The sequence below is a fragment of the Gymnoscopelus braueri genome (genome assembly GCF_963280865.1).
Source record: "Gymnoscopelus braueri genome assembly, chromosome: 1".
NCBI lineage: Eukaryota > Metazoa > Chordata > Actinopteri > Myctophiformes > Myctophidae > Gymnoscopelus > Gymnoscopelus braueri.
Window position 1 is genome coordinate 19,640,611 of NC_137603.1, and position 21,868 is coordinate 19,662,478.

Below are 21,868 nucleotides of genomic sequence, written 5' to 3' on the forward strand. Positions count from 1 at the left end.
TGTGTGTGTGTGTGTGTGTGTGTGTGTGTGTGTGTGTGTGTGTGTGTGTGTGTGTGTGTGTGTGTGTGTGTGTGTGTGTGTGTGTGTGTGTGTTTGGGGGTGTGTGTGTGAAAGGATAGGAGGGTGGCTGGTTTCTCACTCAGTGTCTCACCATTGAGTTAAAATAAACTCAAACTCGAACCATCTGTCCTGTGTGTGTGTGTGTGCGTGTGACGTGTGTGTTGTGTTGTGTCTTTGTTTGCAGTGCGCGATGCGGTGTGCGTGGATGGCGCGTTGGGCGTGATGCGTCCTGGACAGACGCTGGCGGAGCTCGGAGCGGACGGCCTTTGCCACACGACTCAGTGCACCCGCACTCTGGACCCCACCAGTGGATACTACCACATACGCACCACCAACGTCAACTGCTCTGCATCCTGCCAGCCTGTACGCTCAGAAGAATCACAGTTCTAATGCATTGACAAATACAGTACACTACCCCTAAAGACTGAAACTGAGAGTTTGCATGGATGTGTATGTGTCTCTTTCAGAATCAGGTGTACATCCCACCCAGAGACCAGCAGAGCTGCTGTGGTGTCTGTAGGAACATCTCCTGTCTGCATACTGAGAATGGAACAACAGTGCTGCACAAGGTATCATGGAAGGAAGAAATGAAAGAAGGAAGCGTTACGGAAAATATAGCCGAATTCTGTGTCACAACTCACACCTTTTATTTGTATCCAAGGCCTCCATGCAGATAGCTGATTTATAACATAACAGCAGCTCACATAATCATTCCACGTTGCAGTTCATTGTTTAGCAGTATAGTGTTGTTGCTATGTGTTCGTTTAGCAGTGGTGTTGTTGCTATGTGTTTTGCAGCCTGGGAAGACGTGGGTGTCTAACTGTATGAGATACGACTGCTCAGACACTCAATCTGGGCCCACACTAATCAGCTACCCCTACAGCTGCCCTCCCTTCAATGAGACAGAGTGTATGAAGGTCAGCACACACGCACGCACGCACGCACGCACGCACCCACGCACGCACGCACACACACACATCATGCATGTAACATGAAAGATACAAATGGGCACATAAATATGGACATGACATCTTTGAAACACAATTTGCATCGTTCCCGTTCTAGTATTAATATTTTGAACCACACCACGCCTTGAATGGAACATGGGAGGTACCGTTGGACACACTCACGTGCGCTCACACACACTAGGCTGTTCTATCCACTGTTCACGTTGCTGTAGGCTACTCTTTTTCGCCCCGTTCCACTTGCACTCCGACCGGCTGAACTTGAACCTTGAATTTGCTATCATAATAGAAAAGGGTACTACTGTGCGTCGTTCTCCTCATCCATATTTTTGCTATTTAAAGGAGGTTGCCAGCTAGATTTGTGCAAAGGAATATGGCACTAAAGACAACCCTATGATTTTTCAGAATCTGTGCAAATCTTGTGTTTCTCAAAAGAGAATTTAGAATGGTCAAACTAGTGAAAACACAAGCTAATGAAAATGGTGTGCACATGGTACAGTATACACATTGTTTTTGTGGTCTGTACCCCGCATCAATGCTCGAAAATAGAACTGTGTTCTTAGACACGCACACGTCAATAGGTTTTGACGCACCCACTTGACGCCTCGAGTGTGCCTACAGCAGTTAAAAGTATTGGGTGCATTTCTTAACACAAGCTTCTGACACTTTCTATGTGTCAGGGCCTTTAGTGTCGTATGGCAAAAATAGCACATCTACAAGCTTGGCTATTTTTGAAGATGTTTTGAATAGTTTTTGAATGTTTATTGTTGCATATAATGCACGCCCCAAAATAGAGATGCCAGGATTAAATTGGTTATAACCTTAATGTGACTGTTGTCTTGATTCAGGTTGCTGGGAGTATAGTAAATTACATGGACGGATGCTGCAAGATATGTAAGTGATTGACACAAGTGTCTATACCAGACTATACTGTACTAGCTACAATAGAACAGTGCTCTTCACCGCTGCTTTAACATGTGTTCTCACAAATACATGTTTGGCCTTCAGTCGGTTAGCTATGCACTTTGTAAATCTTGGCTAAGATATTTTTTGTTTGCTTAAAAGGGGGCTCACACCTAATCCGTAATGTATTTCTGTTGTTGCAAAATCACACATTGAGACGAAACTGGGTATGATTATTGATTACAATATTACTATTGTGTTTCACACTATTTTTGTTCATTGATCAAATATTTTCATTATGAAAAGATTCAGCAAAAAAATAAAACAAAAATGTTTACCCCAAAATCTATTTCATTTTATCCCTGCATTATCAACTGAGAAGTATACCAATGTATCTGTAATTATTCAGTTATCACTGTTTAAAACGAATTAAACTTGAATCCAAATTGAACATGTACATAGTCAGGACTGAAATGTACATACACTACATTGAATCGATTGATTCTCTCATTTCAAATTAGTTAACTGACTTTACCTGAGAACAACACACTCAACGGATTAGGTGTGAACAAGGGGTTTACCCTGGAGACCTAGCTGTATTGTTCCTGTTTACCAAAGTGTTCTTGTGTTACAAAGTCAGCTTCAGATATTGTGTAACGTGTATGACACTTGTAGGAACCTTTGGCATGCTTTTCAGTGAACCCCAGCATTCGTTACAATAAGAAGAAATATGAGATTTTATTGGTTCAAAAGCAATATGAGTGACGAATTTAAATATATTCAGCATTGTGCTTTATGATGTAAAGTGTGTGTGCAAACCAAATAGACTCCAGTCCTCGCTAGAATCCTTCATTGAAAAGCATCAGATGACATGCATGTTGGGTTTTGTGGTTTAACGTGCTCACCCTCATGTACCCAATCCCTTACCAGGTACTGGATACTCTCTCTTCCCTTTCCCAGTTAGTCCATTGACACCCACAGTTAACACAAACTGTGAACGAGGTACCGAACATGGCTTGAACTAAAAAAAAAAGAAAAAAAAGAGAAAGAAACAGAAACAGAAGACAAACTACAAAATCTAAGGCTTGCCAGCACCATTGTTGATATCCAACAATGTACTTCCCTCCAAAATGAGATGCTAAAAGTAACAAATAGTGTCAAACTTTAGCAAACTTTAAAGGAAGTTATTTACAGAGTAACAAATAGTCCACCCCATACCTAAGACCCCCAATCCCTCTCTCTGTGGACCACATACATGACATGGCTAAACTCTTTCCCCCATTTTGCACTGTCAGGGCAGTGCATTGTTGATTGCCAACAATGTACTGTTGGTAGTGGCCAAGTAGTTTCCATTTAGATGTCTGCATGTGTGTGTGTGTAGCAGCTATACTGATGTGGGCGTTTGGTGTTGGGATCTGTCACCTGCTTGGGTAATATGCTATATACTGTACACGTAGCCATTGTAGAGGTTCCATCGTTTTTTTTACTGCATGCCTGCAGCACTGCCTCAGCAACATTTCAGAAATGGATTGGTGTGGAAAAATGTTTTTATTTTTATTTCAAATATGCCAGACAGCACAAAGAATGATGGCATGAAGAATGACAGTTATGCCACAGTGTTATGATATCTGCCTGCTTTAGTTGAGCTGTCAAAATGGTGTGATGGATGACTGTCTCAATGGCTACCACTGTAGAATTGCTGCTATTCAACAATTCATTCTTTTTTCATTTGTTCATTTAGAGGACTCATCTACAGTCCAATGTGTTTAGCCCCCGAAAGGCATAATACATTGTTACATTTTACAGTATTCAACCAAGCTTTTGTTACTTAACAAGTTACTTTTGATTCGATTTGATTTATTTAACACAATGTAAAAACAATTCAAAAAGCAGTACACAAAATATAAAAAGAAGAGTGCCAGGAGGAGGCAAGAAGCCCAAAGGGGCTTTTACGAGGCCTCTACCTATGTATAACACAATAGAAATATGAATAGAACTTTAAAATCCCAGCCACATATTACCACAAATCTCTCATGTTCTCCTCACAGGTGGATGTCTTCTCTAAGAGGGCATCATTGTTGTTCTTCTTCAACTTCTAGAGAGAGGGCTTCCACTTTCCTAGCTTAAAGGGCTCTGTGTGCTTCAGACCTTAAAAAGGATCATACCAACATCAATACATGTCTTTGTCAATTCACATTTGACGACCATATACCGTACATGAACATACCCGTTTATTTATATATATTTTTTTATATTTCACGTATGTTTAAATTTTCTCCAGTCAATAGGGTCAGCGTTTGCTAAACCTCACTGTGAGATTTTTAAATAATTAAAATTAAAACACAATGACAGCATAAATGTCAAAAGATAATGACATCATAAGGTTCAGTGTTGGATTACCTATATGAAGCAACCTTTAAAATCTTATTAGAAAATCAAACAAATGATATGCAGTAATAACGTGGTTCATAGTCAATGGGCTAAACATGCCAGACAACCAGTATGGTCCTTTAACATTCCCCTAAACATGATAAAACAACATTATCAAATAGAAAACTCACAGCATAAATGAATAAGAACATTGTATGATATACTAACTAGACCATAGCATCTTCAAGTAGTTGTAAACTAAACTCAAACACAGAGTTTGATTGCCTCGATGTTGATTGACACGACCGCCAATGGCTCCACTACCACAATCCACAAACACATGGGTACAGCATGGACATTATTATGACATCACAGAATCAATTAAATACATCCTGCACAAATGGATCATGTAATAACCTTACCTTATAACCTTTGCTTTCTGCCCTGCTGTTGCCTATCTCATCCTTCTACTAAACAAAAGCAACCACTCGGCAACTCCTGCATGTATTTACAAGAGCCTACTTTTTCTTCCAGGCTCTCGCAGTAAAGTCTGGAATGACAATTTAACTCTTTGAGAGTTTTGGAAACTTTCTCTCTCTGTTTTAATGACTCCTGCCGTCTCAATTTGGGTTTTGTTATTTCGTGTAAACAGGTAAAGAAGATGGCAAGTCGTGTCAGAAGGTGACAGTGAGGATGACAATCCGAAAGAATGACTGCCGCAGTAACAGGCCGGTATGTCGATGTTGTGCGTGTGTGCGAGTGTGCGTGTGTGCGCGTGTGCGTGTGTGTGTGTGTGTGTGTGTGCGTGCGTGCGTTCGTGCGGCAGCTGTGGAGCGATGAAAATGTCAATATGCCACAAACTCTACTGTCATGATGATGCTGATCTTCTCTTATATCCTCTTATCATATCTTACTTGTTATTATCAGTCTTATCCTCATAAGCAGGTCATCTCAAATTCACCATGTTGAAATTGCATTGAGATACAAAATCTTCACTACTCTACTTCAGTGGTGTAAAGTAACTAAGTACATTTACTCAAGTACTGTACTTAAGTACAATTTTGAGGTATTTTTTTTACTTTACTCGAGTATTTCCAATTTCCAATACTTTTACTTCTACTCCACTACATCTCAGAGGCAAATATTGTACTTTTACTCCACTACAATGATTTGAAAACTTTAGTTACTAGTTACTTTTCAGATATAAATTATGATATTATGAAACACACATTAACCACTTTAGCCCTATTTTATACATAGGTTATTTGAAAATAGCCGATCTACAAGCTCACAACGCGATGCGACTTTTTCCACCACTACTTCAAAGTGATGTGTGGTCGTGATTCAACAAGCTCTTTGTCCTCTGTTTCGTTGCAGGTGAACATAGTGTCGTGTGACGGCAAGTGTCCATCGGCCAGCATCTACAACTACAACATCAACACGTACGCCCGCTTCTGCAAGTGCTGCAGGGAGATGGGCCTCCAGCGCCGCTCCGTGCAGCTCTACTGCAGCGGGAACTCCACCTGGGTCAACTACTCCATCCAGGAACCCACAGACTGCTCCTGTCAGTGGTCCTAGACACACACATAGACACACTCACACAAATAAACAGGGTTCGATTTGCTGGGGGGAATGGGGGGGAATCCATGCCGCTGCTTTTGATATACCCACTTTGGTCGTTATTTTTTTATCGCAGGTGGGGACAGGCGCGCGGGAAGTCCTTAATACCTAGGGGGGCTGTGCGTCGGGGGGGAGTCCTCCCCGATTTTTTGGGGGTTTTCTGTGTTTTTCCCCACACAAAAAGGCAGAAAGACAGTGTAAACACCAGGTTGAAGTTCATCCATGACCGTAACAGACTGCTATGATCCATAAAATATATATATATTATAAAAAATAAAATAAAATAAAACTTTTTTTTTTTCTTTTTTTTTTTTCTTCCCATCACCAGGGGGGCTGCTCCCATCACCAGGGGGGCTGCAGCCCCCATAGCCCCCCCCTTCCCGCGCCACTGGGTGGGGATATGTTTTCCCTGCTTTTGGTCAGACTGAATTAAAGGAACGAGCTAACGAGCTAACGCCGGTTGCTTGTTTCTCTACCTGGCAACACCGAGTTGCCAGGTTCTGGGAGAGAAACAAGCAACCAGCGTTAGCTCGTTCGGCATTAGCGTTAGCTTCTCATGGACTTTCAGTGCATGTTTGAGTATCATGAGACTCTACAATGAGCAGTAGTAGAGAAAAAAATAACTTTGCATCGGTTATAATAGACGAATTTCACTCATGCACGCGCTCCCATTATGCCAACGGAGGGGGTCGAAAAAATTACGACAGGGGAATCGCTGGAAAAACTCAACGCCACTTTCTACGTCGGTGAGTGACTAACGACACATCAAAGATAACACTTAAAATGTCCGGATCTCTCCTTTAAATACATGCAATACCCTCACAAAAACATGTAGTAATCCTGGTTGCTATACAGCCTCCCCCATGACAGCTGGGGCGCCTGATGGAGGGGAAGGGAACTGGTTGGAATAACGTGTCCCTTCCACGCGCTACGTCCTACCGGGGAAAATCCCCCCTGTCAGGTGACAAGAAGGTCAGTTGGTTCTCATGCATTGAAGGAGGCATGACCTCGGCCCTGGGCTCCCTAGGCTGGTGGGGTGAGTGTAGCGCCCAGGATCACTTAGAAAATTGGCACCGGGTGAAAAAAAAGGGTTACAAAATTGTGGGATACTTTTTTTAAAAAAAAAGCATTTCCTTTTGGGAAATGTAGACTGTCGATATGCTTAGTATCTATATTTGATAATATCACAATTTATTTAAAAAATATTAATTTGAACCACATTAACCCTGGTGTCCCTTTTTGGGCAATTTCTTTTTTTTAAATGCAACGTTTTTAAAATAGCGAAAATAGCAGATCCACAAACAAACAACGGATCACGATGCGACGTGTTGTGAGCTAGTCCAGGGGTTCCAGGTGTTATGAGTTATGCATTTTAAGTTGGTCTATTTTCTCTATTTGTTGTACGACAAAGTATATAGAGTTTTAAGTGATTAAGGAAATATCCCCCCCTCTGTTTTTTTAACAAATCGAACCCTGCAAATACACACAGATACAAACAGAGATATAGACCCACTGACAGATGCATGCTCTGTCAGTGTCTGTTCCGGTCCATGGTTCCACATGCAGACACAGCACAGATAAAGAGATGCACAGATGTAGATATACCTGTACAGATGGGCATACACAGTAAAATCCTCCGTGTTCATTTCACTCTGGAGAGTGTACAAATGTAACAAAATGGACCTGTGGATAAATTAACACTGAGGATTTTACTGTGTACACACGCACAAGGCATACTGTGCAAAACAAACAAGACAGACACAGGCACACACAGACTTGATATACACACATAAACAATCTCAGAGTTCTACATTAATCTCTCATGAACAGGCACACACACACACACGCACGCACGCACGCACGCACGCACGCACGCACGCACGCACGCACGCACGCACGCACGCACGCACGCACGCGCACACACACACACACACACACACACACACACACACACACACACACAGAGCAAACCGAAAGGTAATCTTGGATCATACCTTGAAATAATGTTGTCCTCCTGTACAATAATTGTAACTGTAACACAGTTATTCATTTGCCACACATCTGGGGAGAGGGAAGAGGAAGTGTCTGAGGACTGCAGGAAGTTCAACCACAGGAGGTTTGTCTAGGCTGAGTTAGTTATGAGAAAAGACAAAAGTGTGATGATCAGGACGTACCTACTGTTTGCTGTATAGGAAGCCCCCCCCCCCCTCCCCTGATGGCCCTATAGCAATTAAAAGGCTCTGTTAAGACTACACTACCACATAAGCAGCTACGTCCTACCGGGGAACCTCCCCCCTGTCAGGTGACAAGAAGGTCAGTTGTCTCTCATGCATTGAAGGAGGCATGAGCTCGGCTCTGGGCTCCCTAGGCTGGCGGGGGGAGTGTAGCGCCCAGGATCACTTAGATAAGGATCACTTAGAAAAAGGGTTACAAAATCGTGGGATAAAAAAATAGTACACTACCCTGCTTGTTCAGATTGGCAAGAGGCAAAATATTTATCTGGCAGTAAAACTACCTCCCCGGGCTCCCCCAAGTGACCACAGCTGGAGCTCAGTTTTCTGTGTGTGCAATGAAGAAAGGGGGAAAAGAAGTTTTTCAAAATGACAAAATGAAACAGAGAACTAGAAAACCAAGGTAGTGTGATTCTCTTCAGCCATCACCTCCCCTCAGTTCATATTTAAGTTGTGTATTTTTTAGAAACAAATATTTACCCACAATTCCTCATGTTGTGCCTTGTTTGTAAATAAGTAAATTCCCTCAAGTCTTTGTTGAAATATTTTCTCTTTATTACATTCTATAGATACTTGACTTTTAGGAATAAATATTAATAATTCAATATGTATATCCAGTGATATTAATAAATATATACCTTATATAATCAATGGTAGTGAAGGTATTGTTAAATGATTCTGAATAAACTCTACGTGGAGCACTTTATTTATTTATTTTGACAATCTAGCATAACCCCTTTTAATTTTGTGCACAACGGTGTTGTCAGAGAGCATTTAGCCCTAATGTTTGGCCTTGAATTGAACCCCAGAGCACTAAACCTGGCTACACTGACAATACAAGTCACAAGTTCATCCATTTAACTTTTCATGATCTAATTTCAGACAAAAAGAAATTGTGATTAAGCACAAGTTACTCACGTGAAGGACTTGGTGAACTTGGTAACTTGTTTTGTGTGTTTTAGATTGATGCATGTATCATTATTTTGGGTCAATTTTGGTTTGACTTACTGTTTCTAAATCCATTATTGTTGTATTGATTTTGTCTTTTGAACAGCACATGAGGATAGCAGGGTCGAACTGAATTTGTACCATACAAATGTACATTTGTGTTTTCAATAAATATTTCCTCATAAAACAGATGAATATGTATTTGTTTTTTTTACCAGGGTTTCCATTAAACTGTGTCAACTTACACGTAACCAATTCGGGCACCATCCAACTGACTGACTTTGAATTTGGCATGTGTGTCGCTGGTGACCCGAGAATGTGTTGTGCTGAGTGGGAATTGGGTAGGACCAGCGGTTGTCCAGAACCTGTATCTGCATTTCTCTGGGCATGTCAGTACCGTATGTCTGTGTGCACAGGCATCGGCTGGCAAACCCAAACCATCAGGGTGCTCAGGTGGTGCAGTGGTAAAGTACCTGTCCATCACCAGAGATGGTCACTATGTATTTGTCTGGGACGGAAAAAAATTGAATTTGTATCAAGACTCTTTCAGATATTGTATTAGATCTGAAATACAACTCTACAGAGTCATCACTCTGTAGAGTTCACATCGAAACGTCAGTCATCCTTGTTACTAGCACCTTCAAAAATAAAAACAAATGTCTGAGCTGCTCCAGTGTCCTCTCCTTCTTCACTGCTGTACAGTCCCGCTCCTGTGACCCACCGGACCTGTCATTTTATTCTCAAATTGACACATTTTAAACATTTACACAGGTTTATACTTAGGTAAAGGTGAAAAAAAAAAACACAATGTGAGATGTCACTTCTACTCCGCTTCTGATTGGCCTACCCACCTTCAAACTTGAGACAGACTTCATATCACCTATCCTCAACGAGTGAATGAAGCCTCTTGGAAATCTCCTCATGCATTAAAGATAGTTCACTTTTTTGATAACTACAGTACATTGCTGCATAACCCATAAATGAACGAACAAGACTAATATTTGATTATTTGTGATGCTATGTGTCAGTATGCTTGTGTCAATATCCGTCAGTATCCTCCTCAGTATCCTCGTCAATATGCTGGTATATATAATTGTTATTCTTAGAAATGAATTTACTATTTGGCAATCAATCTATGAATTAACTAATCATTGCATCAGTTTTTATAAAATGTATTTTCATGCATTTTCAAAATATGTATTTGTATCTCAAATACATTTCTCAGAAATTGTATTTCTATTTGTATTCTTTACACTGACTTTACTTGGAGTGTCAACAATACGCAAAATGTGAAAGCGATTGATTGAGCGGTTCTCGAGATATGCTGGACAGACGTACACACAGAGATGTTGCGTAACTCCTCCCTGGAATGGTTTCAGGCATGTCCTCTGACACCTCATCTGTCTAAGACCATACTGTGTGACTGAGAAGGCCACATAGCGACCTGAGGCGCACAGGGCACAGAGTGACGCAGGGGCTCTGGCAGGACTGATGTCATTGTCATAATGGGCTCAAGGGGTGCCCTGCTCACTCATGTCATCATTAGATGCCAGTGTAGTGGTGCCAACCTCAAAGCGCCACTGAAACTTGATCCCCGGGGCTCAGTGTGTTCCGTGAGGAAGTAATTTTTTATGTAAGCGTGACAGTGGAAATATAGTGCAGTACGTGTTATGACAACTTTGCTTGACTTGATGAAAGTGACAGAGATGAGTTCCGCCCTCTCAAGAAAGCTCAAGTTACTTTCAAGTGCCATTCGTAGCATAGTCCAAAATTCATGACCGAAACCTGGCTTAGTTGATGTTGACATACTGTATGTAAGTGGCAATTTAGATGTCAAAAGTTAGAAAAAGGGCTCACATTTACATTTTGTTTCACATTACAGGCACCAAATATTAAATGCTACAGTGTCAATCCAATAGTGCTCAATGTTTCTGTTATCGTAAAAGGTTTCAGGTTATCGGGAAGTACAAGTATTAGATTAGGACAAGAGCTAAGATGTGTGTATGATAGGGTTGAAGACAGTGGTTTGAGATAGTGTAGCTATACACAACTGACTCACTCACTTTGATTGATTGATTGATTGATTGATTGATTGATTGATTGATTGATTGATTGAATACTTTATTAACACGATTATTAACAGTACAGGTAGTCAAAGGTTATGCTAAAAGGATAACACAAAAAGCCCCAGGGACTTTTTCCATTGTTCTCAATTCCTCAGTAATACACATAGAATACAATACAAATACAGTGCATAACATATTGGAATAAAGCTCATTAGAATCATAATGCCTACATTTACAGAGAAAGGATGGGTGGGGGCGGGGGGCAGAGGATTCTACAATCAAGGAGTTAAACTATGTTCACTTGTATTTTGAGAACAGGAATTCTTTTAGGTTAGTTTTGAGTTTGGGTAGAGAGTCGAGAACCTTTATGTCTGTAAATACTTTCCGTGTTCTGCATTGGTTTGGCTGTGGGGGTTGGGGTGGTAGGAATCATTTTGAAGTGAAACACCAAGGCTTACCTTCTTAATCCTGTCACAGCAGCTGCAGCCAGGCCTCCACTCATCCCCACCACCAGCACACCAACCCTGACTGAGACATTTACCCTCATCTCTTGCCATGACACCCATCAACTCACAAGAATTTAATTGTTCTTTGACTCGGGCAACAAAAACTTTCAAGTATTACACTCACACCTTTTCCTTTCAATCAGTGTATTTTCAAGTGTGTTCCACTTGAAAATACTCACACACAAAAACACACACACACACACACACACACACACACACACACACACACACACACACACGCACACGCACACATACGCACACATACACGCACACGCACACGCACACGCACACGCACACGCACACACACACACACACACACACACACACACACACACACACACACACACACACACACACACACACACACACACCACACACACGTGAGGAAAAAGTTAGTCCCAGCATCCTCAGATATACTACAACAGCTCCATTGAAAGCATCCATACCAGGCTGTGTTACAGCCTGGTATGGAAACTGCATTGCCCGAAAAGAAGAACAAAAAAAAACTACAGCGGGTGGTGCGGTCAGCAGAACGCATAATTGTAGGTGAGCTCCCCTCGCTAACTGTACAAGAAGCGGTGCCTAGTCAAAGCTCAGAGCATCATCAAGGACAGGCACCACCCCAGCTACGAACTGTTCAAACCCCTACTACCGCGGCCGGGGCAAGGCGGCCTACCGTAGCACCAAGGGCCAGACTAGTGTTGATTTTGACACAACATTTTGATTGAGTTTTAGTCATAGTCTTTTGAATCAAATTCCATTTAGTTTTAGTCATATTTTAGTCACCTTAAATGTTTTCCTATTAGTCTAGTTTTAGTCGACTAAATATCATAAGATTATAGTCGACTAAATCTACAGATGATTTAGTCGACTAAAATGTATTTTGGCGGTGCCTTGATGCCGTCGTAATGGCTGATTTTACGCTTGGTTGCATGCTGAAAATAGCCGATCTACAAGCTCACAACGCGTCGCAGCGCGACGCGTTGTGAGCTTGTAGATCGGCTATTTTCAGAGCACAACACCTGAGCATAAAGCATAGTCTTTTAGTTCTACTGGATCTCTTCTCTACTAGTTCCTCCCTAACATTTTAGTCTAGTTTTTATTTGTTGACTAAATTGTCAATATATTTAGTCTTAGTTTTAGTCATCATAGCTTAGTTTTTATTTAGTTCTTATTACCAGTGAAAAAAGGTAGTCGACGAACATTTTTCGTCATAGTTTTAGTCGACGAAATCAACCCTGGGCCAGAGCACCAGGCTTATGAACAGCTTCCCCCCGGCTACCACCAGTTGAAACAAGGCATGACCACTGCCTGTCATCACCAGGCTGGCCTTGGACTCATGGACCTGCCTACCAGCTGCTATGCTCATCATGCACCTTGTTTTGCCAGGCGTGGAGGGTGATCTTCTGTCGCTGCGCCAGGGACTCCTACAGGCTGGGGCGGTGTCTGTCAGTGGGGGGTGTTGAACGGGGGGGGGGGGATAGGACGGAGGTGCTACAGTATGTGCTCCCGGTGGGGGCTTCTCACTGGCAGGTGAGCCAGTAGGGTACAATACTGTGTACATAGGTCAGTGACAAAATGGGGTTGGCAAGATGACAGATGCAAAAACCCTTTTCACCTGTTCTCATTTCAAATGTTACTGTATCTTAAAATATCAAATGAAAATAGATGTTATTAGCATTATCTCTAGATATATTTATTTGACAGTTTGTGTGACATTGAGCGCAACGTAATGCTGAGAAAACTTTTGTTTTTTAAATAATCATTGACAAATTGTGTAGCAATTTAAAAAGAATACTGGATACAAATCTCCAAAATGACAGCAATGACATTCGACCATGCAACAGCCACATGGCCTTAAATGTGATTGGCTTCGAGTTAAATTGCAACGAATTCTATCCAAGTTGAAATACAAACCTTGGCCTACTGTGAGTGTGTGTGAAAGGGTTCACGCAGATCAGTTGAGCAGTGCCCTTAAGATTAGCTGCTCACAGACACACGGACAGATGGACAGGGGCTAAAACATACTGTATGTATTCCTCTCTGGTCTATGAAGAAAACAAAAAACGTATACAAACATAATAATAATGCAATGCATTGACAAATGCATTGCCAACAACAATTGCCCTGCAAGGGCAATAAACAACTGTTAAAGGTGTGGTAGATGACGCCAAATATACCCTATTCAGAAACACAAATAACAACTTCAAAATGAATAAAGAATGCTTCAGAATAGTAGATTCCAAACACACACACACACACACACACACACACACACACACACACACACACACACACACACACACACACACACACACACACACACACACACACACACACACACACACACACACACACACACACACACACACACACACACACACACACACACACACACACACACACACACACACACACACACTTGCCCCATGTCAGTCAACAGGTGTAGAGGGTCTGTCTGTGTGTCCCATGCAGAGAAGGGGTGCATTGTGCTGACTAGTGCGGTCACCAACTGTGAATTACAACTTCCTATTGCCTGTCGTTCGGGTGTTGACCCCTGGATAGGCTGTAATGGCCGTGACTAATAGAGGTAGTCGGTTGTGATGGGCTGGATTTGAGTTTGGGCACAGACCGAGAGAGGCAACAATATGCTGTATCTGTTTATTTAGGTGGAAAATCCCCTTTAATTCAGCCTGAAAAAGGAGTAGAATGAGTTGTATCGTGTTTTGTGAGAGCTTTGTGCAATGGGTTCAGTCACTCAGCTAAGTGAAACATGAATCTAGTGCTTCTAAACTTTAATAACACATTACCGGATATTTGCTCTCGCCATGCTAAATTTAGATGGAGCTGTGGTGGTGTCATTGCATGCTTATCATTCACACTCATCGCTGAGATTTCCAGGCTGAGACAGATGGATTACTACAGTAGGCCTATGGTATGGTGCTTTTTATAACCTGTCCACGGGGGGCACCCACCATGTGTTTAAATATCATCTGTGTACACACTCTCTGTTGTGCTTTCTTGTTTGTGTTTGTGTTTGCTGTGTTGCTGTGGTTGTTATAATTATTATCAATCACAATTTTGTATTAATATATATTTTTTAATATTGTAATTATGTGGATGGCTTCCCGTGGCTAATTACGAAAAAACATCCTCAGATCAAACTTGCACCAACAGCTAGCAACAACAGGCCCACCACAGTAAAAGCCTTACGGGTCGTTTTTTACTCTCACATTAACACTCTGTAATCATGAGTGTTAATTCAACTCTGTGAGTTAATCCAACAGATAGAGTGTAAAGATTGACAGGTAAGGTCCATTTGGGGGGTGAGTGTGAGATAAAGAAAGATCCATATAAAGCCATCACCTACAGTAATATTGTACTGTATTTCACCTCTAAACATCAACTGAGACATTGCACACAGGTTTTCTCCAACAGTATCTAAAATCGTTTTCAAAAAATCATTTTTAGGTTTAAGTTCCTTCTGACTGGAACAATGTACCTGTTCCTATTTGGTCAATAACATCTCTTCAATTGTTTAAAGCTGCGCTGTCCTCTCACCTTGAGATCACCTGTTCATGTTTTCACTAATTATCAGTATAACAGATCTATGACGCAATGAAACAAATAAATGATGTGCTCTGTGTATTGTTGTTGTGTTATTGTTGTATGTTTTGTTTTGTTTCCCCTCTTGGTTGATGTTGTTTGAATTGTGTATTCTGTAATTGCGGACGCCCTTGAAAACTAGATGGTTCATCTCAAGGGGTTATTCCCAATTAAGAATTTCAACACATTACTTATTATAGCACTAGGCCAATGCCTGTTGGAAAAGTATGCCCCTCCGGTGTGGGGACTTAAATGAATGCCCTCTCTTGTCTGACATAAGGTTTCTCTCTTTGCAAGTTTTTAATCAGATGAATCATCCACATTTGGTCAAGAAATGACATTGTGTTAGAATCAGCCTCAGAAAAAAAATGCATTATGAACAAGCAAGGACTTGTCAATGCAGTGCAGTGACAGCTCAACATAAGATCATTAAAACAGTTAAAACACAGGACTACTATCAAAATATCTCAAGGTACATGAAGGACAGATACACTTGCACGCACGGCGCAAGTCACCACCACCACCACCAAAACCATCATCATCATCATCATCATCAAATCCCTTTGATCCCCAATGAGTCCAGCAAACCTATGAGGCAGACATCAAATGGTCCAGTGGTTCACCAAAGCTCACAGCTCACTCAGCTGTGATAAATACACAACATCATACAGTGTGTATTTTGACAGTAGTCCTGTGTTAACTGTTTTAATGATCTTATGTTGAGCTGTCACTGTACTGCATTGACAAATCCTTGCTTGTTCATAATGCAATTTTTTCTTCTGAGGCTGATTAACACAATGCCAGCACTGCCACCAAATGTGGACGATTCATCTGATTCAAAACCTACAGAGAGAGGAACCTTATGTCAGAGAGGGTATACATTGACGTCCCCACACCATCTCCACCTCACCTTCTGCCCCCCAGCACACACTGTCAGTCACCATTCTGAGGTGATTTGGGACACAACAGGGCCACTCATTAGTGCCTTGTTATTTTTTCTGTTTTATTCCCTCCTCCCCTTTACCTAACAAGAGGAAGCCTTGAGAATAGATTAATGCCTGGCTTCTGTCCACACTCCCACACATCAAGCGCTCTCCCAGCCCCCCCTAGAAGGGGGTGGGGGTGGGGGGGTCTTAGGTTAAGTCAATTCTAATGGCTAAAACATAGAACCTGCTTTCCCTATTTGCTCCTGTCTGTAATAAAACCATTAGGACACTTCCTGAATAGGGGACAAATGTCAGGTTTATTCTCTCTCTCTCTCCCCACCCCTCCCCCTCCCTCACAGTTCACAATTACATTGCCGAAGCAAGTGTGAAGTACAAACAGTCAAAATTAAGAGATCTCTGTACAATTGAAGTGTAAGCCTACTAGAATAGTGGTATTACATCAGCTTGGTGTAGATAATGTCATGTTTTTTAAATATTCGTAATCTGTGGGAAGTATGTGTCTCTGACGTCTTGGTACAGTTGGCAGGTAGTAAGAAAGTGTAGCTCAGTTTCCACCTCATTTTGTGTGAAGTGAGTGCATAGTCTGGCTGTCTTCTTTTGGGACTCGGGAGCCTGTGGCGGACTCTCAATGGCAAGGCTGTGAAATGGTGCATTTACAGTATATAGTGAAATGGGAAATGGCGCATTTATATAGTGCCTTTCTTTATCCAAAGCACTTTACAATGTGCATTACATTCACCCATTCAAATACACATCCACACACCGATGGCAAAGGAAACCATGCAAGGCACTTAACCTGCTCGTCCGGAGCAATTGTGCTCACTGAATGAGTCTGTACATAGGGTTTCCTTAGTTTTGAATCAGACACAGTGCTCACTGCTCAGGTATTCTGCCATGGTGTATTCTCTGTTCAGGGCCAAATAGAATTCAAATTTCCTCTGGTTTCAGGTTGATTCTTTCCAATGTGTCAGGTAGTTTTAACACAAATTATAACAAAACATGTTTGTGTTTTCTTATCATTTGGTGAAGTTCAGTGGGGTTTCTTTCCCGGTGGCTCGATCTGCTTGTGTTAGTGAGCAGATTCCCAGAACCAGTAGGTGACAGTAACTGTAGGTGATGGCTTTGTTATGGATCTTTCTTTATCTCACACTCACCCCCCAAATGGACCTTACCTGTCAATCTTTACACTCTCTCTGTTGGATTAACTCACAGAGTTGAATTAACACTCATGATCACAGAGTGTTAATGTAACTCTGAGAGTGTAAAAAACAACCCATAAGGCTTTTACTGTGGTGGGCCTGTTGTTGCTAGCTGTCGGTGAAAGTTTGATCTGAGGATGTTTTTCCGTAATTAGCCACGGGATGCCATCCACACGCCCTAGTTTGAACAGACTGAGACAAAAGGAGAGGCCAAATGAAGTTGACAGGTTTGATGAAAATGCCACTATGTCAGGAAGAAGGAGGCTTGGGAAAGAAGGGAAGGTGTTTCAGGAAAGGTCAAGTCAAATGGATAATTTTGTCTCAACATTGAAGAGAATGTAACAGGGGGATTAAGAGCAACTTCAAAATAACAGTCACCTTTTCACCAAATGCACATTCATTTGAATCCTTGTTATGTTTTGTTATGTTATTGGATTTTTGTGGATTTGTAAATGTCTTAATTTTTCTGTATGTCTTTTCTGCCCCCCCCCCCCCACCCCACCCCCAACACACCTTTTATCCTTTTGACAGATACTGTAATTACAAATATATGATCATGTATTATGCTATGCATTTTTGGCAATAAAAACGTCAATCAATTGAATCAATCCTTACGTTACCTTATCTTATGTTTTCTTGATTCTTGTCAAGCATGCGGATTACATGGATCAACGCGGATTACAGGGCCATCTTATCTTATGAAGATAAGATGGTCCTGTAATCCGTTTGCCTGAATCTCACCTCCCAAAACAAGTCCTTTATTCGCAGCTTGTTAAAGGGAAACGGGGCCCTGGAGGCCAAAAGAAGAGAAGGATAACATTAAAACAAACCTAAAGAAGTGCCACATCGACCTAAAAGATTGGGAAGACATGGCAAAAGACAGGACGACCTGGAGAAATCCTTGTCCGTGAGGGTGCTGCCCTGTATAACGATGACCCTCCGCCATGCTGCACAAGACAAGCGCAGACTCCGAAAGGAGAGAGCAACCACCAAACAGGTCCAACCCAAACCCACCACCACATTCCCCTGTCCACACTGCACCAGAATAATCGGGTCCAGAATTGGCCTCTATGCCCGCCTGAAGACCCACAAGGACCAAGAAGGAGGACAGTCATACTCGACTACGAGTGACCACAGATGATGATCTTATGAAGATCTGCAGTTCTCCTGTTATGGACGCGTACACCATACAACAGTAGTAAATCTGAAGCTATTTCTCTGTCATTGACAGTCGGCATTAGAGTGAAGTCATAACAGTTTCAGCTTGGTTGTGAGCTAATCCTAGTGTAAAAATGGACTCAATTTGTACACTCTCAGAGTTAAATTATCAATCAGGATTTTGCAGTGTGCGTGCTCAGTAAATCATAAGAAATGCCTATTTACATAAGGCAGAATAAACTTTATGCAGTACATATATACAAACTTTCTCATTTATCATCACAGTGCTAAAGTTTTGCTAAAGGCTATATTTGACATGATTGGCATATTATGCTATTTGAAGAGCGACGTATAAGCAGCTACACAAACTCCAAAAGTGCAAACAATTCATTGTCCATTTTTATATCTTTAGAACACTCTGGGTGTGACTGTGTGGGGCCTACACAGTCACATACACTGACTGCTTACTGCCTACCTGCTACACTGTAGACAGTTACCAGGCAGAGTCACCGCTCTCACAGCAGTAACATGACTGTTACTGGAATCAACCCTGTGACATTTTGGTTACAGCACACAGCCAGTACTCCTATACCGTCATGGGTTGGACACTGGATAGCTGCCTGACCTGCACGAGAGCATCCTTCAACATCACATAAAAACCATCAGCATTCACATGCACAGCACACACAAACACATGACCAGCACTTACACTTTCACTTGTCCACAAATACATATGCTCAGTGGTGGAAAAAGTACTCAAATGTTTTACTTAAGTAAAAGTATCAATACTGCAATGTAGAAGTACTCTGTTACAAGTAAAAGTCCGGAATTAAATGTACTTGAGTAAAAGTACAAAAGTATTGGTATCAAAATGTACTTAAAGTACCCAAAGTAAAAGTACTAAATGTTTCAAAATAGCAGATCTACAAGCTCAAAACATAGCCTATGTATAAAATAGGGCTAAAGTGGTTAATGTATGTTTTATAATGTAATGATTTATATCTGAAAAGTAACTAGTAACTAAAGTTTTCAAATAATTGTAGTGGACTAAAAGTACAATATTTGCCACTGAGATGCAGTGGAGTAGAAGTAAAAGTATTGGAAATTGGAAATACTCAAGTAAAGTACAAATACCTAAAAAATGTACTTAAGTACAGTACTTAAGTAAATGTACTTAGTTACTTTCCACCACTGCATATGCTTAATTTATACACCGTTGTACGATGAGTGTGCAAAGTATAAAAAACAGTGCAGATATACAACTGCATGTAAAAGTAAGTGCCTGTGTGCACACACACACACACACACACACACACACACACACACACACACACACACACACACACACTGCGCGCACACACACGTAAATGTCCACATGGGCATGATTGTGCATTGATCACACACGCACACACACAAATGCAAACTGAAACTCAAGATCGACACATGCGAGCACACATACACACTTTAATGTGCATGCAGCGTGCGCATGTGTGCACGCACACATACAGGCACACTGTCTCTGGTATGGCTGCAGCTGCTACTGGACTTCCAAAGTGACATGGAGTCATTTTCCACTTGTGTCACTGGGGGCCTGGGGTGACCTCCACACAGTAAAATCTTCAGTGCTCATTTAACTCTGAGAGTGACATCCATTCCTACTGTGACATCCAAGCCAGCCCAGGTGTCCTGTATTTTGAGTGTATTTTGAGTGCTTGAACTTTGTATGTTACATGGCTAAAATTGCACTTTTCTATCCTATACTATACTATGCTATACTATACTATGCTATGCTATACTATATGCTATGTTATGTTATGCTATGCTGTACTACAGGCTACTTTACTATACTATAGGCCACTATACTATACTATACTATACTATACTATACTATACTATACTATACTATACTATACTATACTATATACTATACTATAGTCAAAGTGGGGTCCGGGGACTCCCAGGGGTCCTTGTGGGGGTACCAGGGGGTCCCCAGCTAAATAAGTTAATATACCGTCACAATCATTTTAACCACTTTAACCATATTTTATACTTTGGCTATTCAAAAATAGCAGATATACAAGCTCATAGTGCGGCACTCTGAGCGCTATGAGCTTGTATATCTGTTATTTTTGAAAAATCCCTGGCACAAAATATTTTTGAGATGGGTGGTCCGCAACCAAATACACATCATTTTGGGGGTCCTTGACATGAAAAAGTTTGAGAACCACTGTACTATACTACTACTATACTACTATACTGTAGCATACACAACTGAAGTAAACCGAACCAAAGTCAAACTAAGTCAAACCAAGCAACCAATCTCATGCCATGGTTTGTAGAGTACTGAGGTCTGTTTCGGTGCGTTGAGCTCATCTCACTCCTGCAGCTGTTGGAGGGATGAACATTTTACTGAGAGAGCCAGACCATCTGCCTGGCAACCGCACGCACACACACGCACGCACGCACACACACACACACACACACACGCACGCACGCACGCACGCACGCACGCACGCACGCACGCACGCACGCACGCACGCACGCACGCACGCACGCACGCACGCACACGCACACGCACACGCACACGCACACGCACACACACACACACACACACACACACACACACACACACACACACACACACACACTCTCTCTCACACACACACACACACACACACACACACACACACACACACACACACACACACACACACACACACACACACACACACACACACACACACACACACACACTCACTCCTGCCACTCCTCCCAGGATGAGCACACATGTACAGTACATGGGCTTGCACACATGCACACATGCACCCAGGCACGGAAACGCGTGCAAACATGCACCTACAGACATGTGTGCATGATATACATGATAAAATCCCAGTAAATGCCTAAATGCTAAACCTGAGCAATCATTTATTTAATTTATGTTTTGTAGAAGTACCTTGGCCTTTCTTTGGTATGCATTCTTCACAGGCACAGACCTACTTGTCACACCATGGGGTCAAATCCAGCTCATGCATACATAATGTCCTCTCTTTGATCATCTCTCTCTCTTAAAGCTATATATGCTTCCTTTCTTTCAATCCACTGAAGTATATAACTTAAAGATAATCTAAAAAGAAAGAGAAATTAACATCTGAAAATAACTAATTTTGACTAAAATAATAATTTCCATATGGTCTATGACTCTGGGCTCTCTTTTGAGAGAGAAACCAAAAATATGGCTTACCCAATGATTGGTATTCTGATGTTGGTTTTGCAGCACAAAACTAAA

General features: G+C 41.6%; 2 protein-coding genes across 2 annotated transcripts in view; one reads left to right on the forward strand and one right to left on the reverse strand.

Moving 5' to 3' along the window:
* The window catches only part of otog (otogelin), a gene marked incomplete at both ends in the record, with an annotated part of 85,677 nt that extends 79,801 nt beyond the window's left edge, over positions 1–5,876 (forward strand). The window contains 7 exons of the mRNA XM_080431973.1: positions 245–423; positions 528–629; positions 858–977; positions 1,874–1,919; positions 2,859–2,930; positions 4,951–5,030; positions 5,676–5,876. Coding sequence (XP_080288099.1) covers positions 245–423; positions 528–629; positions 858–977; positions 1,874–1,919; positions 2,859–2,930; positions 4,951–5,030; positions 5,676–5,876 — 800 coding nt within the window. The remainder of the gene's footprint in view (positions 1–244; positions 424–527; positions 630–857; positions 978–1,873; positions 1,920–2,858; positions 2,931–4,950; positions 5,031–5,675) is intronic.
* The window catches only part of LOC308084628 (serine/threonine-protein kinase PINK1, mitochondrial-like), a 41,105-nt gene extending 34,687 nt beyond the window's left edge, over positions 1–6,418 (reverse strand). Inside the window, exon 1 of the mRNA XM_080427388.1 lies at positions 6,403–6,418. The gene's annotated coding sequence lies outside the window, so the exon portion shown is untranslated. The remainder of the gene's footprint in view (positions 1–6,402) is intronic.
* Positions 6,419–21,868: the final 15,450 nt, after the last annotated feature.